General features: G+C 53.8%; 3 protein-coding genes across 3 annotated transcripts; 2 read left to right on the top strand and 1 right to left on the bottom strand.

Moving 5' to 3' along the window:
• Window positions 1–2,231: 2,231 nt before the first annotated feature.
• GT037_010546 (uncharacterized protein) lies at window positions 2,232–3,592 on the top strand (the record flags this gene model as incomplete). The annotated part of the gene is made up of 3 exons (XM_038935593.1): window positions 2,232–2,618; window positions 2,683–2,767; window positions 2,826–3,592. 3 exons carry the CDS (start codon window positions 2,232–2,234, stop codon window positions 3,590–3,592), a joined length of 1,239 nt encoding a protein of 412 aa, XP_038781843.1.
• Window positions 3,593–4,154: 562 nt separating this feature from the next.
• GT037_010545 (uncharacterized protein) lies at window positions 4,155–11,057 on the bottom strand (the record flags this gene model as incomplete). Its single annotated transcript, XM_038935592.1, has 1 exon — window positions 4,155–11,057. One exon carries the CDS (start codon window positions 11,055–11,057, stop codon window positions 4,155–4,157), a length of 6,903 nt encoding a protein of 2,300 aa, XP_038781842.1.
• Window positions 11,058–12,426: 1,369 nt separating this feature from the next.
• Window positions 12,427–13,691, top strand: GT037_010544 (deoxyhypusine synthase; the record flags this gene model as incomplete). Its single annotated transcript, XM_038935591.1, has 2 exons — window positions 12,427–12,639; window positions 12,831–13,691. The coding sequence occupies 2 exons, from the start codon at window positions 12,427–12,429 to the stop codon at window positions 13,689–13,691; spliced, it is 1,074 nt and encodes a 357-aa protein (XP_038781841.1).
• Between the last annotated feature and the right edge of the window lie 583 nt (window positions 13,692–14,274).

Here is a 14,274-nt window from a genome sequence, read left to right as displayed (position 1 = left end):
TATCGGACTTGTGGCTGTGGATGGCAAACTTGGGGCGATGTGTAGTGTGGGAGCTGGCTTTTACCGACGCGGTCTCGGAGTCCGGGAGGGATCGACTGATGGATACTACGGCTTACGAACACTGCCTGATTCTTTTGCTATATTCATGATGTCCAGGCTTAGTGCATACTTGCTACTTGGTTGCAGTAAGATGATATTTGGCATGCAATCGGTATGGACACATGGTGGTATGAGTGTTGAGCATTCGGGGAGACTCAGTAGGTCGGAGGGGTCCTAAGCGGTACTTCTCGCTAATCGCCGATTCAAAGTTTCTATATTCACAGTTGGACAGGTACCTCGAAAAAGCCGTGGTAAGAGCACCTGTTCGGAGGGCTGCCGACTGGTACACCTCGCTTATATGCCGATCAAAGTGCAACCGTATCGTTCGATCTCGCGATCGCATAGCGCGAAGTGGAGGGAAAAGACAGGGTGCATGTGTAGCCCCACGCTAGAAAGCGCGAAGAAGTACCCTTATGGTCTGTTGACATGTTTCTTTTTGACGGGAACGTTGCTGCCGTGTGTAGGCGTGCTTTGTGGTACGCTTACGGGAGCAGCTTGCTCATGCCGTATGTTTTCTCTTTTCGGGAGTTTGTGCCGCCGTTGTAGGGATACCATGTACATTTTGCCAGGAGGATAACGCGCGGTCTGTGAGTGGTTGTGTGTAAGATGATGTTGCGGTCTTAGTTCGCCATCGCCAAAGGTAGGGTAATTTGCTTATCCTTGTTCATTTCAACGTACCGATGCTACCTCGAATCACTTGGACGATTACGTGACCACTTCTTGAGTAGTTTGTGTATAAATTGTTTTTCTTTTGAAGTACTAAGCGGTGTCCGTAGTGTGTGCTTGTGGAGAAATACCCTTGAGTCTTGCAGGGTAGATGGTGCCTAGGTAGTAACAAACAGCTCAGACCTCACATACCTACATATGCGAAATTTGGTCTTATTGCCTAAGTACGGCTAAAGGGTCGGAACGATGAATAATTCGATCGTGCATCCACTTTTCCTCGAAGTTCGATGTGCTAGATCGACGATGAGTCGAGGCACTCATCTCAGGATGATGCACTTAGCTGCCTACCTAGATACTTGTGGGTGCCCCTTTTCTGGGAAAGGAAGCGGGGCCAGTGAATTTACCAAATGTCAAAGTGAATACATTCCGTTTCCTTCAAGATTGGCTACGTGCGCAAGCGACACGACATAAGAGCTTTGTCTCGTTCGAATCTACAGGATATATGAAGCCCACATAGGCTATTATCACTCTGCTTAGCTGATCTCGAAGGTATAATGCTACGCTATACATAGATGCATCTCACGTGCTTACAGCTTGACATGTGTTTGCCTGGAAGTTCTTGGCTCTGGTGTAAGATTTGTTTCGATGTGTTCCTCGCCTTCATGTCTTTGCAAACGTGTCCAATGTGTCTTAGTTGAGGCAAGACATCATGACTTGTTGACCTTCAGAAACTGTATACAAAATTTCCAAACCCATCGTTTGACAACAACGCCTCAATGAAATCTCTGTTAGAAACCTCGCCATCTCGAGTTGAAGTTTTGAAGTAGCATGTCTGCAACGTTGTCAATCTCGATATAGGCCCACCCGCTGTGGCGGGTGTCAACAATTGTGGAAATGATGTTGGTAATAGCATCCAAACCGAAATATGCACCTCTACACGAGAGTCTATTGGATCTTGTTCAAGAAAGTTGTGATTTTATGTGCATCGAATAAGAACGGGCAGATCAAGTGACCCCGACATTAAACATTTGACACGCAATTCTGTATAAACCTTTCGCGCAACATGTTCGGCGTTTTGGCCTACCTAGGTACCATGAAAAAGAACGTTAGGTCAAGAAGGAAACCAGAGATATGATGAACATGAGGGCTAAGGAAGAGATTAAAAATTGAAAGATGGAGGATAATGTAATCTAAAGTTTCTGACGAGGACAAAGACGTAGGCCAACGGCCGAATCGGATTACCAGATTCAGCATTTGAATCGTCTGAACATCTCCAAGAGCGCTCTGCATGTGTTGGGATAAGCGCTGGCTATGCTTCTAACCATTTACGGATCATAGCTTCATTGGTAGCCTACCATCGGTTCACGGGTTCACTCCACGATTGACCCCACCTTCTCGAACACACGTTCTTCAGACAATTTTCTGCACAGACTGCAGCCTGCTTTAGTCGGCTTCAGAGTTGAGATATGGCAGCACTTGCCCCTCCAGTCCGCCGTGGCGACTTCGTTTACTCCTCCGTCCTCTACGCAGATCCTGGCGGAAATCACCACACGCGCGCCAGTGTCGCTGAGCTTGCGGCTCTCCTCCGTCCGGAAGCACCCAATCTATACAACAAGGGTAAAAAAGCCGAAGTTGCGACACCAGTAAAGGACCAGGTGTGGCATTTCTATGCTGCCCAGCTCATTCACTATGGTTTGCCGGTCACAAAGGACAAGAACGCGGCGAAAGTGCGACTCCTGAATGCCATGAACCAATTCAAGCTTGAGATACCAGCGTGGATTTTGAAGTTGGAAAGCGAATTAAAAGCCGAGTGGGAGGCAGAGAATAGGAAGTTAAAGAAGGGTGCCAGTTTGGTAAGTTGTCACTGTGCGCGAATCATGTGAGACATACACTGAATTCGTATCTTTACCTCTGTAGGGCAAGAAGGCGACCAAGTCTAGCACTGTCGGCAGTCCAAGTATCGGTAGTTCTCACGGTGTGTCTGGTGGGATCAACGTCTCGGGTAGGCTTATAACCCTTGATACATAGGTATCTTCCCCGGTGCTGACGCTACACTAAAGTCAACCTAACCTTGGCTTCCGGAAGATCACCATACAGTCAGTATATGTACACACAACAGGCTAGCCAAACCACCTCAGACAAGTCATCACCAGTTAAGCGTAAGCGCGCGGACAGCAACGTGTCCAGTCCGGTAGCGACGCCACAGAAAGTAGCAAGAGTCAAGAAGGAGCCCACAACAAAGCGATCTGTCTCCACCGTCAAGAAAGAGAGCCGCGTCTCAACATCGTCATCAACCCCTTCACGATCTCGCGTCAAGCAAGAGCAGTACGATCCAACGCCGATGCGCTCCTCTCCATACATCAAGTCCGACCCACACCAAGATCACTATCAACCTGAGCCTTCGCTACTCCTCAGTGGTACTTACTCCATCGATTGTGCGAGTGCTAGCTCCGTTTTTAACGACTATAACCTCGACCTTACACTCGCTCGCGATCCCTCCCATGGCTTATGGTGGGCAACATTTCGCTGGGGCGCTTGGGACGGTATCATCCAGATGAACCCAGGTCCAAGTGATTCCAACAGCCTAGGTCTACCTTGTTCATTGGGATGGCGTCTTCGCGATCTAAATACCAGTAAGCTGACGTTTGGTCGTAAGTGCACTGGTACGATGACGTTCTTCAGGGATGGTATGGTAGATGGTTGTCTCTACGAGGTGCCGGGTGTTGGCGATTTGGTTTTCGAGGGCACCAGGATGGCTGGTGGTAACTTGGAGGATGACCTGAAGGAGGAGTGGGATGGCTTTGTTACCGAGGCTTATCGCCGTTGAGCTCTAGATGGTCTCCATGAGCGAAGACGTATGGCCAGTGATGCTCAGGGCTATTGACGTTAAGAAAGAGTGATCAACTTCCCAAGGACTGTTCCACCAATTCTGCACTGCAACCTCCAGCGCTGAGGAGCAGAAATCTCATGTTTCTTATAGTTGTCGCAATGAGCGATAACATTGACTACGACTTGTTAGAACATCAGATAGACGTACACAGCAAGATCCAAGTCAATCAATGAATATGTTCATCCAAACATTTCTCAATTAGCCTGACAGCTACTTTACGTATAATACACTAAAAGTTTCTACAAGAAAGGGTCGAAAAACCTTCTCTTTCTGCGCTCCAATCATTCGCTCTGAGATCACAAAAGGCAGCGCAGGACAAATACCATCCAACGCCAAAGCATGACTACCGCACGGTATCGTTATCGGCTTCTTCTTCAAACATGACAAAGCAAGGCGTCTGGAAACATGACACCGAGACGCTAGTATATCTATCAACACACAAAGGAAATTATATGCGCAGAGCATGTAATATCAGAAACTCCCGTATTTAGCAAATTTCCTATCGCTGCTGCCATGGACCACGATCCTGTGGATGCCCCTGTGGATGTCGCACTCCGCTCACCCAGTCCATGGGTCCTGCAGGGGGCCGTGGATCGTGTATTGACCCTGGTCCTGAGCTGGGGGCTTGTGGTGGCGGCGGACCCCTCATCTCAGCTCTTCCTCGCATGATACTTTCCCTGTAATGCGCATCTCGTGCATGGCTTTCGCGCATTTCCCGTTCCCTTACGTCTCGCTCAGCTTCTCTTCGCATATGTTCATCTCGATTCATCGCTGCCTGGTGTTGAGCTTGGGCTTGCTCTTCGCGAATACGGTCTGTCATGCTGCGATCGCGAGGATCGCGCATAAAACGATGCGGTTCTTCGGGAGGACGTTGACCATAAAGCGCCTGATTTGCTACGCCAAGTGAAGAGTGCGGAGGATGTTGCAGAGGTGGAGGTTGACCATGCTCCGACCTAGACAGTGGGGTCTGTGAGCGTTGAGAGAGATACCCTCGATCTTGAGGCTGAAATCGTATATCTTCGTGCATTGGAGGACCGCTCGCACGTAATGCAGGATTAGAAAGTTGTTCACGTAGATATTCAGTCCTTTGAGATAGTTCTCGACTGGTGTCACGGTCTGAGTGACGAGGGTCAAAATCGTGTGCGTCACGAGGGTCGCGAGGACGATAGGGCTCAGTCAGTCTGCTCAGCCCTTGGAAAGGATGCGCTGGATGCTCGTTAGGCGTCTGCGGGTTCGAGTACGACAGATTGGCGTTGGAAGCTTGGGAGTGGTCATTGCGACTAGATGCGTCTCTTTGCTGTGCCATGTGGCTTGTCGACAGATGTGGGCTGGGCCGCATGCCCATAGGTCCGGATGGCGGTACACCACTTCCTGGTGGATCGACCTGGGCATATGGATTTGGTTGCAAAATCTGCGCTGATGCACTCATTGCTTGGGCATGCTGCGCCGCAGTGGTGCTTGGGATGCCGTGTCGAGGCAACGGCCCGGGCGGCCCACTTATGCTTGACGTGCGCGAATGTGGGTTCGGAGAATTGTTGAAACCGGCAAGAGGCGGCGGTGTCGGATTCTGACGAGGAGTATTATGCTGAGAGAAGACGGCACGGTGGTTGCTGAAGATCCTCTCGTTGACATTCGGCGGCTGAGGCAGGCCAGACGGCGTTGACGAAAGTGGCGTGAGTTGTGGGGTCTGGGATAGCCCTCGGTGGAACGGCTGTTGGGTTTGCCAACTGTCACGCAGACTCGGCCTACTCACTGGTGGTTTATCATCGGTTAAGTCGATTGGCCTGTTCGGTGCTGCATTGGGAAGCGAGGATTGCTGAGCATATGAAGATGGACGAGTATACGGAGGTTGAGCAGCCATAGGATCCTCGTAAATCGAACGTCTTGACGAAGATGAGTAGCTTTGCGTTGTCGGAGGAGGTGCGATTGGGGCTGATTGCAAAGGGGTAGAGGTATGCGATGGTGGGCCTTGTTCGCTAGGTTTCTTACGCCTAGGCTCCTCAGGGTCGGTGTCATTGAGCAACGACATCAGGTTAGACTTGCGTGGCTCTGCAGCTGGCTTTGATGCTGCAGGTGGGGGTGTATTCTGCATAGGTGGTGGACCACGCTGAGGATGTTGCAACTGTGTATGCAGCATTGCTTGGGATTGCGCTGGAGGAAGGCTAACCGGAGGAGGATTTCTAGGCTCCTCCTTGACAGGCGGTGTAAGAATACTCGACCTGGGCGGCAGTTGTTGCGCACCATGGCTAGTGCCATGGCTCGGAGAGTATACGTCCGCGGCAGCTTGATTGAGTGATTGCGCTTGTGATGGGTGCCGGGAATGTGAGAATGGCAACGAACGACGTTCTGGCGACCTCATCCCAGAGTTTGAACGTACTGGGGGCATAATTGGCGGTGCCGCACCAGGGGCAAAAGGTCTATGTTGTGACATCTCCTGTGATATCTGACGCCTGTGTTCATGCATCCGGCGTTGATGCTCCTGCTCTTGCTGGACTTCGGGCCTACCCACACCGTCTCGTTCTTGATAGTGAAGCCCACGATAGAGAGGCGAATGATGTTGCTCCTGTGCACGAGGCTGGGGTGGGGCATGCTGCTGCTGTTGCTGCTGCTGCTGCAGTGGTCTATGTGGTTGTTGGTTGTTCGATGATTGCGAGGGTGGTCGTGCCTCAAACCTTGAAGGCTCTTCTGAGAAGTATCCAGCTCGTGGCCCTTGTGGCTGCGGCTTATGCTGCGACATGGAGTGCTGGTGATGATGTTGTGGTTGCGCACGTTGAGGTGGAGCGGGCGGCGACTGCTGTGGTGGTATTGAGGGTACAGACGCAAGGCTAGTCTCTGGTAGGGCAGGATATCCGGGTGGAGGAACCATCGGCTTGCTTTGCATAGGTGCTTGAGCAATGGTAGAGAACCTCGAAGAGGGAGTCGAATGCGGAGTCGAATGCGGAGGAGATGCTTTGGGAAGCGCAAGCGGGTTCGGAGGTGGAGAACCATGTTCGGGTGTGGGTGCAATGGGACGGATTGGTCCCGCCTGTGTACTCTCATATCGTCTCTTGGGTGCTGGAGTTGGCGTTGGCGGTGGTCCTAGATCGTCACCTCGTTCTCTTCGGGCATCTGCCTCTTTTGCTACCTGCTCCAAGTCTAGCTTGCCACTCTCAACAAGACGCAGATATTGGTTCTTGATCATGGTATGCGTTTTTGTGCCCATGTGGTTTGCGATTGCTATCCAGTCAGTGCCAAAGTGTGCAACATTCTTGTCAAAGTCTTGCAACTCGGAGACGGACCAATAGCTAGACGGACCGGGTCTCGCGCCAGGCTGTGTCTTCGGTCGGTCCATGAGGCTGCCTGGCAAGCCAGATAGCTGCTGCAAATCACCAGGCAGCATCAACTGGTCCTCCATAGGGATGAGGGGCATAGGTATGGGCATATCGCCCATCGGCCGTTTGCTGAGATCATCCTCCATCTTGACTCCCAGGTTCTTGTCCTTACGATCAACCTTGACAGGTGAACCCACGGGAGCCGCGGCAAGTGGCATATTCTTTGCCTTCCGGCCGAGCTTATCCTTCGCAGCCTTTCCGCGCCGCATAGCCTTCTCTTGTGTGTCGTCGGCATCAGTCGGCCTGCGTGCACGGCCTGGAATGGGAATTCCTGTGATCGGGTCGAACTCAGTCTCCATTGCGCCAAATTTGGGTGCTGCTGAGCGCCTAGGTCGTCCAGTATCAGTAACAGGCAAGGGCAAACCATCCTCTCCCGGTCCTTCGGGTCGGTCCATGTTGGCAATAGCTCCACGGCCACGACCGACCGCTCCACCACGTTTCCTGGAAGCCCGCGGTTTCCGAAGTTTGCCTTTGTATTCTCTGCCCCATTTGGTAGCATAGTAGTGATTGATACAGTCTTTGTATGTACGTTCGGTCCCGACTTCTTTGTATAAGACTTCGGCCAGCTTACCCCATTTCTTAGCGTACTGATCCTTGTAGTTCTGCACCATGACGCGGTGTTCGTCAGGAGTGAAGTCGTCCTCTGGTGGCTCGTAATGGAACACGAAGATGCCTTGGCCGGGTTCGCGCTGGAAATTAGTGTCAATAAACCTTCTCCGCTGAGCCTCGGCCTCGGTAAGTTCCAAAGGTAGATCAGCCTCCTTCTCCGGATCAGCCATGGCTTTCCTTGGTTCCTTGTTCTTCCCTAACTTCTCTTCCTCTGCGGTCTTCAAAGACTCTTTGATAACAGCTTCTAAATCAAGCTCAGTAGCCCACCGACTTGCATGACTTCTCCGGCCTGTAGGTGCCAGCGATCCATCCAGGATTCCAGTCATCGCAGCGTTCTGCACATCGGGGGTGACGGCTTTCAGTGTGGGCTCAGCTGATGGCTGCCTGTCCGAATCATCTTGATCCCGCTCTTCGTCCAAAGGACGGATTGCAACTCGCCACTCTCTGTATGCAGCTGCGTATCTTTCGAGTATCTGATCGGTGTTTAGTTCAGGCTCGATGCTTTTGCGCAACTTGCTTCGAATGGCATTCATGACATCGTCAGAGAGATTTGGCCGGTCTTGTCCAATGTCGGATAGAGGCGTTGGAGGACCTGACCCTAGATACGGCAACGAGCTGAGGTCGGGTAGAGTCTCCTGCTCTGCAGAAGTTTCACGTCGCAGACGAAGCGCCATCGTTGCGGGCGCAGCCGACCTTTCTTCGGTCTCCTCTTTGTCTTCCATCTCGACGTCCTCTGACTCTTCAGCTTTGGGAGTCGGTAAATCTGCCGTAACGCTCTCTGGAAGTGGCTGAGCAGGAACTGGCTTTACAAGGAGTTCTTGCGCAGGTGAGGGACGTGAATATTCCTGCTCCTGTTCCTGAAGCAAAGGTGTGCTTGTTTCCTCGGTAAGCTCCGCATCGGGCTGCGTTTGTGGGAGATGGTCGACGTTCAAGCATGATAGCAAAACGATCTCTTGCAAGGGCGTCGTAGCTCGGAGGTGTGGAGCACTCAAATCAACCCGTTTGGCTTCCAGGCGCGCTCGTTCTCGGTTGTATTTCGCCTCAGATTCAGCGAAGTCTTCTTCGTCAAGATCAAGATCATCATCAGAGTCTTGCAAAGCCTCCGGAGCGGATGACGCGGCCGACATAGGTGGTTTGGCCATGCGAGGTGACGCTTCTGCCATAACTACGTCAGAGTATCGCCTGGTCTCGATCGGAGTAGGCTTGGGTGAGGGTGCCGCAGGACGCTCCGCAGACACTGCACGTTCTCGTGGCCGCTCGGATTCAGTTGAGATGCGCGAGAACGACGGTGACACTGATTTGGCTTGTGAGTTTCGTTGAGTCTGCGTTGCCGAGATACTGTTCTCAAGTCGGGGGGCTTTGGGAGCAGTGCCGAATGGTCGTTCCCGATCTTCCGCCGGAAACTCGCGCTTAGTGGGGACCGAAGGTCGATTGGAATTGAAACCAGGTCGTACCCATTGCATACTCTTGGGTCCTCCATTCAATGGACCTCTAGCTGGGGGGAAGCCAGGTCGGTCAGATTGTGGGTAAGATGGAAGCGGCCTAGGAGCCATCGGTGTTCGGTCAGCCTTTGGTCCTGTAGGAATATTTGCTGGTAAACTTTGCGGTGATGTGTTCATCGCAGAACCTCCCCCACTACCGCCACGTGGACCAAAACCTGAGGGGTTTGCACCAGGAGATGCATCTCGAGGGGCGTATTGTGGTAAAGTCGCTCTGGAGAACGAAGGTGATACGTTGACACGTAGAGCTGCTTGAGGGGCTGTGGGTGGCGCACGCGGTCGTGGAGCAGGACCCTGAGGAGGAGATTTCGCCGGACCTGATGGCGCATTAGGAGCCGTTGGAGGAGCCGCTGGCATAACGGATGGAGCTTTAGGTGGTGCAGGCATCTGTGGCGACATTGTAATCTTGGCAGCCACATTGTCTGAAGCTGATGCATCAGTGGGCTGAGATGGAACAGTGTGAGGTGGAATGAAAGGTGGTTCCATACGCGCTGGAGCTGGGTGCGCCATTCTGTTCTCTTGTTTCGGAGCGTCCGTAAGCAAGGGACGATCCGGCGCCCGATCGGCTTTTGGTCCAGTAGGCGGTAAAGTTGAAAGGCCTGGGGGTATCGCCGCCTTTGGTGCAGTAGGGACTACGGTGGCCTTCACTGGGGTGGCGGGAGTAGCGGGAGTGAGTGGAGCAGTAGAGGAATTAGTAGGAGCAGGGGCAGGCTGAGCAGGTTTCGATGGCGCTACTGGGGCAGCACTTGATTTACTGTCCGAAATAGGCGCCCTCCAAACATTGGATCCGCCAAAGGCTGGGATGGAAGCAGGAGGCGACGAAGCACGCGGAGCATACCTTTCTCTAGACGCTTCTGCGCGGCTGGCTAGGAGAGCCTCGTCTTTGCCTGGCTCGCGGCGAGGATCCTTGGCAGAGAGAGGATCAATGGCGAGGGAGGATCGTCTCGAGTAAGAATCACCTTGTGGTCCTAGTCTATCAGACGGAGATGCGTGATGAGCAGAGTGCGGTGTTGGACCTGTGGGTGTACCGGGCAGATGTCGAAGATCAGAGGGACCTGGACCTCGATGTGTGTCCAATGCCCGCAGTCCAGGCTTCGCAGCACCTGCTGGGCCAATGTAGGAGTCGTATTCTCTGGGAAATCTTCTGTCATCGCGGTCTCTTCTGTCGAAATCACGGTCTTCGCGAACGTCTCTCTCTAGGCGCCTCGGGGGCGTCCGACTACGCGGTCGATATGTTCGTTCTGGAATGCGATCACGTGAGTCGTGATGCCTATCGCGGTCGTCGCTGTGAAAGTTTCGGCCGCGTCCAGCGAAACCACCGCGTCCACGTCCAATCCCACTACCACGGTAAGATGACGCTGTACCAGGAGGTGGAGGATCAGAGTAGGTTGAGCCCGCAGAGGGGGGGCCGTCTCGTGAATTTCGTCGGGCGCGGTTGACATCTAGATCTCGCGGTCCAAAATCCCTCTGGTCGCGGGAATCTCTTGAATCCCGGATAGGTGACCGCCTTGGTGGAGTTGGCCGTCTCTCACGCCGATCAAAGTCGCGATCTCGGTCGCGGTCTGCCCTCCAGGAGTTTTGAGAGTTGTGCGGAAATCCAGGACCGCTACTTAATGGAGGTGCAGTTCGCAGCGGCGTGGCTTCACCACGTCCGGCGAATCCGCGACCTCTTTCATCGCGTGGCGCTGCAGACGCGCTTGATGGCGGACCCACAGGCGGGCCACGTGGCGGGTCAGCAAGTGATTTTGGACCTTTGGGGATCTCTCTTTGAAAACCACCTGGCTCTGCATTTGGTCTGAAGGTCTCGTTACCCCTTGGGGGGTATCCACCGCCAAAGTTGGATGGCCTTCGGTCTCGGTCCCGATAGGGCGGAGACCTGTCGCGGGCATATCTGCCGTTCTCCGGGTACCGTGAGGCAGACATGTTGATGATTTCTTACTGTAAAAGGAACTTGCAACTGCGGCATGGGCACGGGTAAAGGTCGTATGTCAGAGCAGATGACGAATCTCCGTCGTGATAGCAGGTCTGAATCGCGTGCAGTAACGTCGTAAGGGAAGCTGTCGCACAGAGAAGAGAATATGGCCGGGTATAGTGTCTTATGTCGATCTCAAACGGTACAGTACAATTGGTCGAGCGAATCGCGGTGTCCTAGACTGACGTTGGCCACAGGACGTCAATCGAAGTTCGTGTTTGCAAGCCGTGGTAGACGAGGCGCTAGCGGCAAGGCCCGTGCTTCGAGACCAGGAGATTAGGGAAAGCGCCAAACCCCCGATCCGCGGTGGAACAGGTGCAGCTTCTCGGCGCCGGAAGCTGAGATTCGATCTGCTATCGTCGCCTTTACGCCCAAAACGCCCTTTTCGTGCTGCAAACGCGTCAACCTGGTGCTGGAGGTCAGGAAAAGTCGTCCAAAGATGACCGTGAGTGTTAAGAAGCGCGTGGTAGTCAACAAAGGCAGTCCCGTGCCGTGTTGAAGATGTTCTGCAGCCCGTTGACGTGGCGCTGGGTCTCTTTGTGAGGGAGGCCCGGGCACGTGAGACTGCACCTCGTTGGTGCTGGGAATGAAGAGTAGAGCGACTCTTTAGCCAGGCAGCGCGCCGGTGATCAGTGGCAGCATGTTGTTGTGTCGGGTGTCGTTGTCGCAAGGTAGGAGAAAGGGAACGTCGAGGAGACCAGACACGAGAACGAAGCACTGACCTGCACCTGGGCAGCCATGACGGATGCCTGCAAGTCAAAATGGGCGCCCCGGCTGGCCTGCAACGGCCTAGCGAGGGGAATCCATTCAAGCATGACAGCCCGGCTCTGATTGGATCCAGATTTGAACATTCTCGATTATCTGCAGGGGTGGGCAGCCGCTGGTTTTGCTTCAGATTCCAGCCCTGGCTCCACTAGGGGATTTGACGACGATCCCACCTGCGCCCTTCACCAGCACCAGCAAGACACCGATGCATGGCAGCTGAAGGACACGACGCACGACTGAGATGCCGCCTGTAGCACCGTGTGACGACGCGACACTGTGGCACTTCCAGACGTTGATGACAGAAGGGCTGGCACCCTCTTTAGCAGGATCGACCCGAGAACTAGCCACACAGTGGCAGGGATTACACTGCCATGCGTTAGTCCAGTCCACGGGTGTGGGGGCTTCCTTTTGTCAAAATCTGCCGCCGCACCGACTCACAAATAGCACATTACGAAAGCTGCAAACGTCGAGAGTGCGCCGAGCAGCCCGAACACACGTCAAATCATCCAGGCAGTGCTGCTCCATCGACCGTTCATCACAAAAACGCCTATCACCATGGCTAGCAGCTCTTCGGCCCCTACCGGCGCCACTGATGCAGTCTTGAAGCCATCCGAGCCCGTGCCTGAGGGTGCGCAAGAGGTGCAGGGCGTCGACTTCAACCAGTATACGTCGCGCAGCATCACAGTCGAGGAGCTGGTGGGCGGTTATGCCAACATGGGCTTCCAGGCAACTTCGGTGGGAGAGGCTGTGCGAATCATCAACGACATGGTAAGTTGCTTCTGCCCGGAATATCCGAATGCGCGTGCTGCGGCGTGTCAGCGTCAAGTGCGGAGACAGCACTTGCGTATGCCGGGAAGTTCCCGTCCGTGCACTGTCCCGAAAGACGAAACATTTAGCCTGATTTGGCGACGCGACACCACCGTATCGAGAAGCCCGGGGTTCCTGCTAATGAGAAACAGCGCGCATGGAAGGACACTGAGACGAATGAGTCCACGACGATATTCCTTGGATACACGTCGAACCTCATATCTTCGGGCCTGCGCGAGACGCTGCGGTACCTTGTCCAGCACAAACACGTCTCTGCCATCGTGACAACTGCAGGCGGTGTTGAAGAAGACTTCATCAAATGTCTTGCGCCTACCTACCTCGGCGCTTTCTCCACTCCCGGCGCCGGGCTGCGAGCGAAGGGCATGAACCGCATCGGCAATCTTGTCGTCCCTAACAGTAACTACTGCGCGTTCGAGGACTGGGTAGTGCCTATCCTTGACAAGATGCTGGAGGAGCAGGAAGCAAGTAAGAAGACAGACGAGCCATTGCACTGGACACCAAGCAAAATCATCCACCGTCTGGGCAAGGAGATTGACGACGAGCGATCCGTCTACTACTGGGCATGGAAGAACGACATTCCAGTGTTTTGCCCGGCGTTGACAGACGGAAGCCTAGGCGACATGTTGTACTTTCACACATTCAAGTCGTCGCCGGAACAGCTACGCGTCGACATCGTAGAGGACATCAGGAAGATCAACACGATCGCAGTACGGGCGAAGAGGACGGGCATGATTGTCCTAGGTGGAGGACTAGTGAAGCATCACATCGCCAACGCGAACTTGATGCGCAATGGAGCTGATAGTGCGGTGTACATCAACACGGCGCAAGAATTTGACGGGAGTGATGCGGGAGCGCGGCCAGACGAGGCTGTCAGTTGGGGGAAGATCAAGCTAGATGGAGATAGCGTCAAAGTATACGCAGAGGCGACGGTAGTGTTCCCGCTCATCGTTGCGGCCACGTTCGCACGGGTTCAGCGGTCGCAAGGGCAATGACAGAATGCGACTTGTAGCATACCAACAACTCGTATCATCGTGACGGAAACGCTGCTGTTGACCGAAATAAGTGGGCTGGTATGGGAGCCATGACTGCTGTATGGAGCAACGTTGTTGGCGCGGAGAGGTGACGCAGGGAAGGCGCGGTCGGGCCCACCTTCCCCACTAGTCTCGAAGCTCTAGCGTGACTGCCTAGCCGGTCACTGTGGAGCGTTAATCGATAAGGGGAGCTGAGCTTCGTGTTGATGATGCTGATGACGATGGCGCCATGCCCGCGCAGCCTTGTGCTATGAGTCAACCAGCAACTTGGGCATTCTGAGAGGCTGTGAAGGGCGCAGAGCCTCCAGGTTGGAGGCGTTGATGCTCAAGCTCCATCGGTTCGGGATAGCGCAGCGCGTGGGCCAGCCGATTCCCAGGTAGCTTTACCGCCTCACTCTGTCCCTCTGTTGGCCATCGTGCCGCATGCTGGTAGGCTGCAGCCTTCTTTAAGCTCCAGCCACGCCCAGATCCAATCTTCCCTTGTCCAAACCAACTTTCTAATATCTAGCCATACCCCCAGAAGCACCCGCCGCTTGCTGTTTCT

The sequence above is a fragment of the Alternaria burnsii genome (genome assembly GCF_013036055.1).
Source record: "Alternaria burnsii strain CBS107.38 chromosome Unknown 756, whole genome shotgun sequence".
NCBI classification, from domain to species: Eukaryota; Fungi; Ascomycota; class Dothideomycetes; order Pleosporales; family Pleosporaceae; genus Alternaria; species Alternaria burnsii.
The sequence above is the reverse complement of the archived record's forward strand: the minus strand, read 5'-3'. Positions and strand labels throughout refer to the sequence as shown.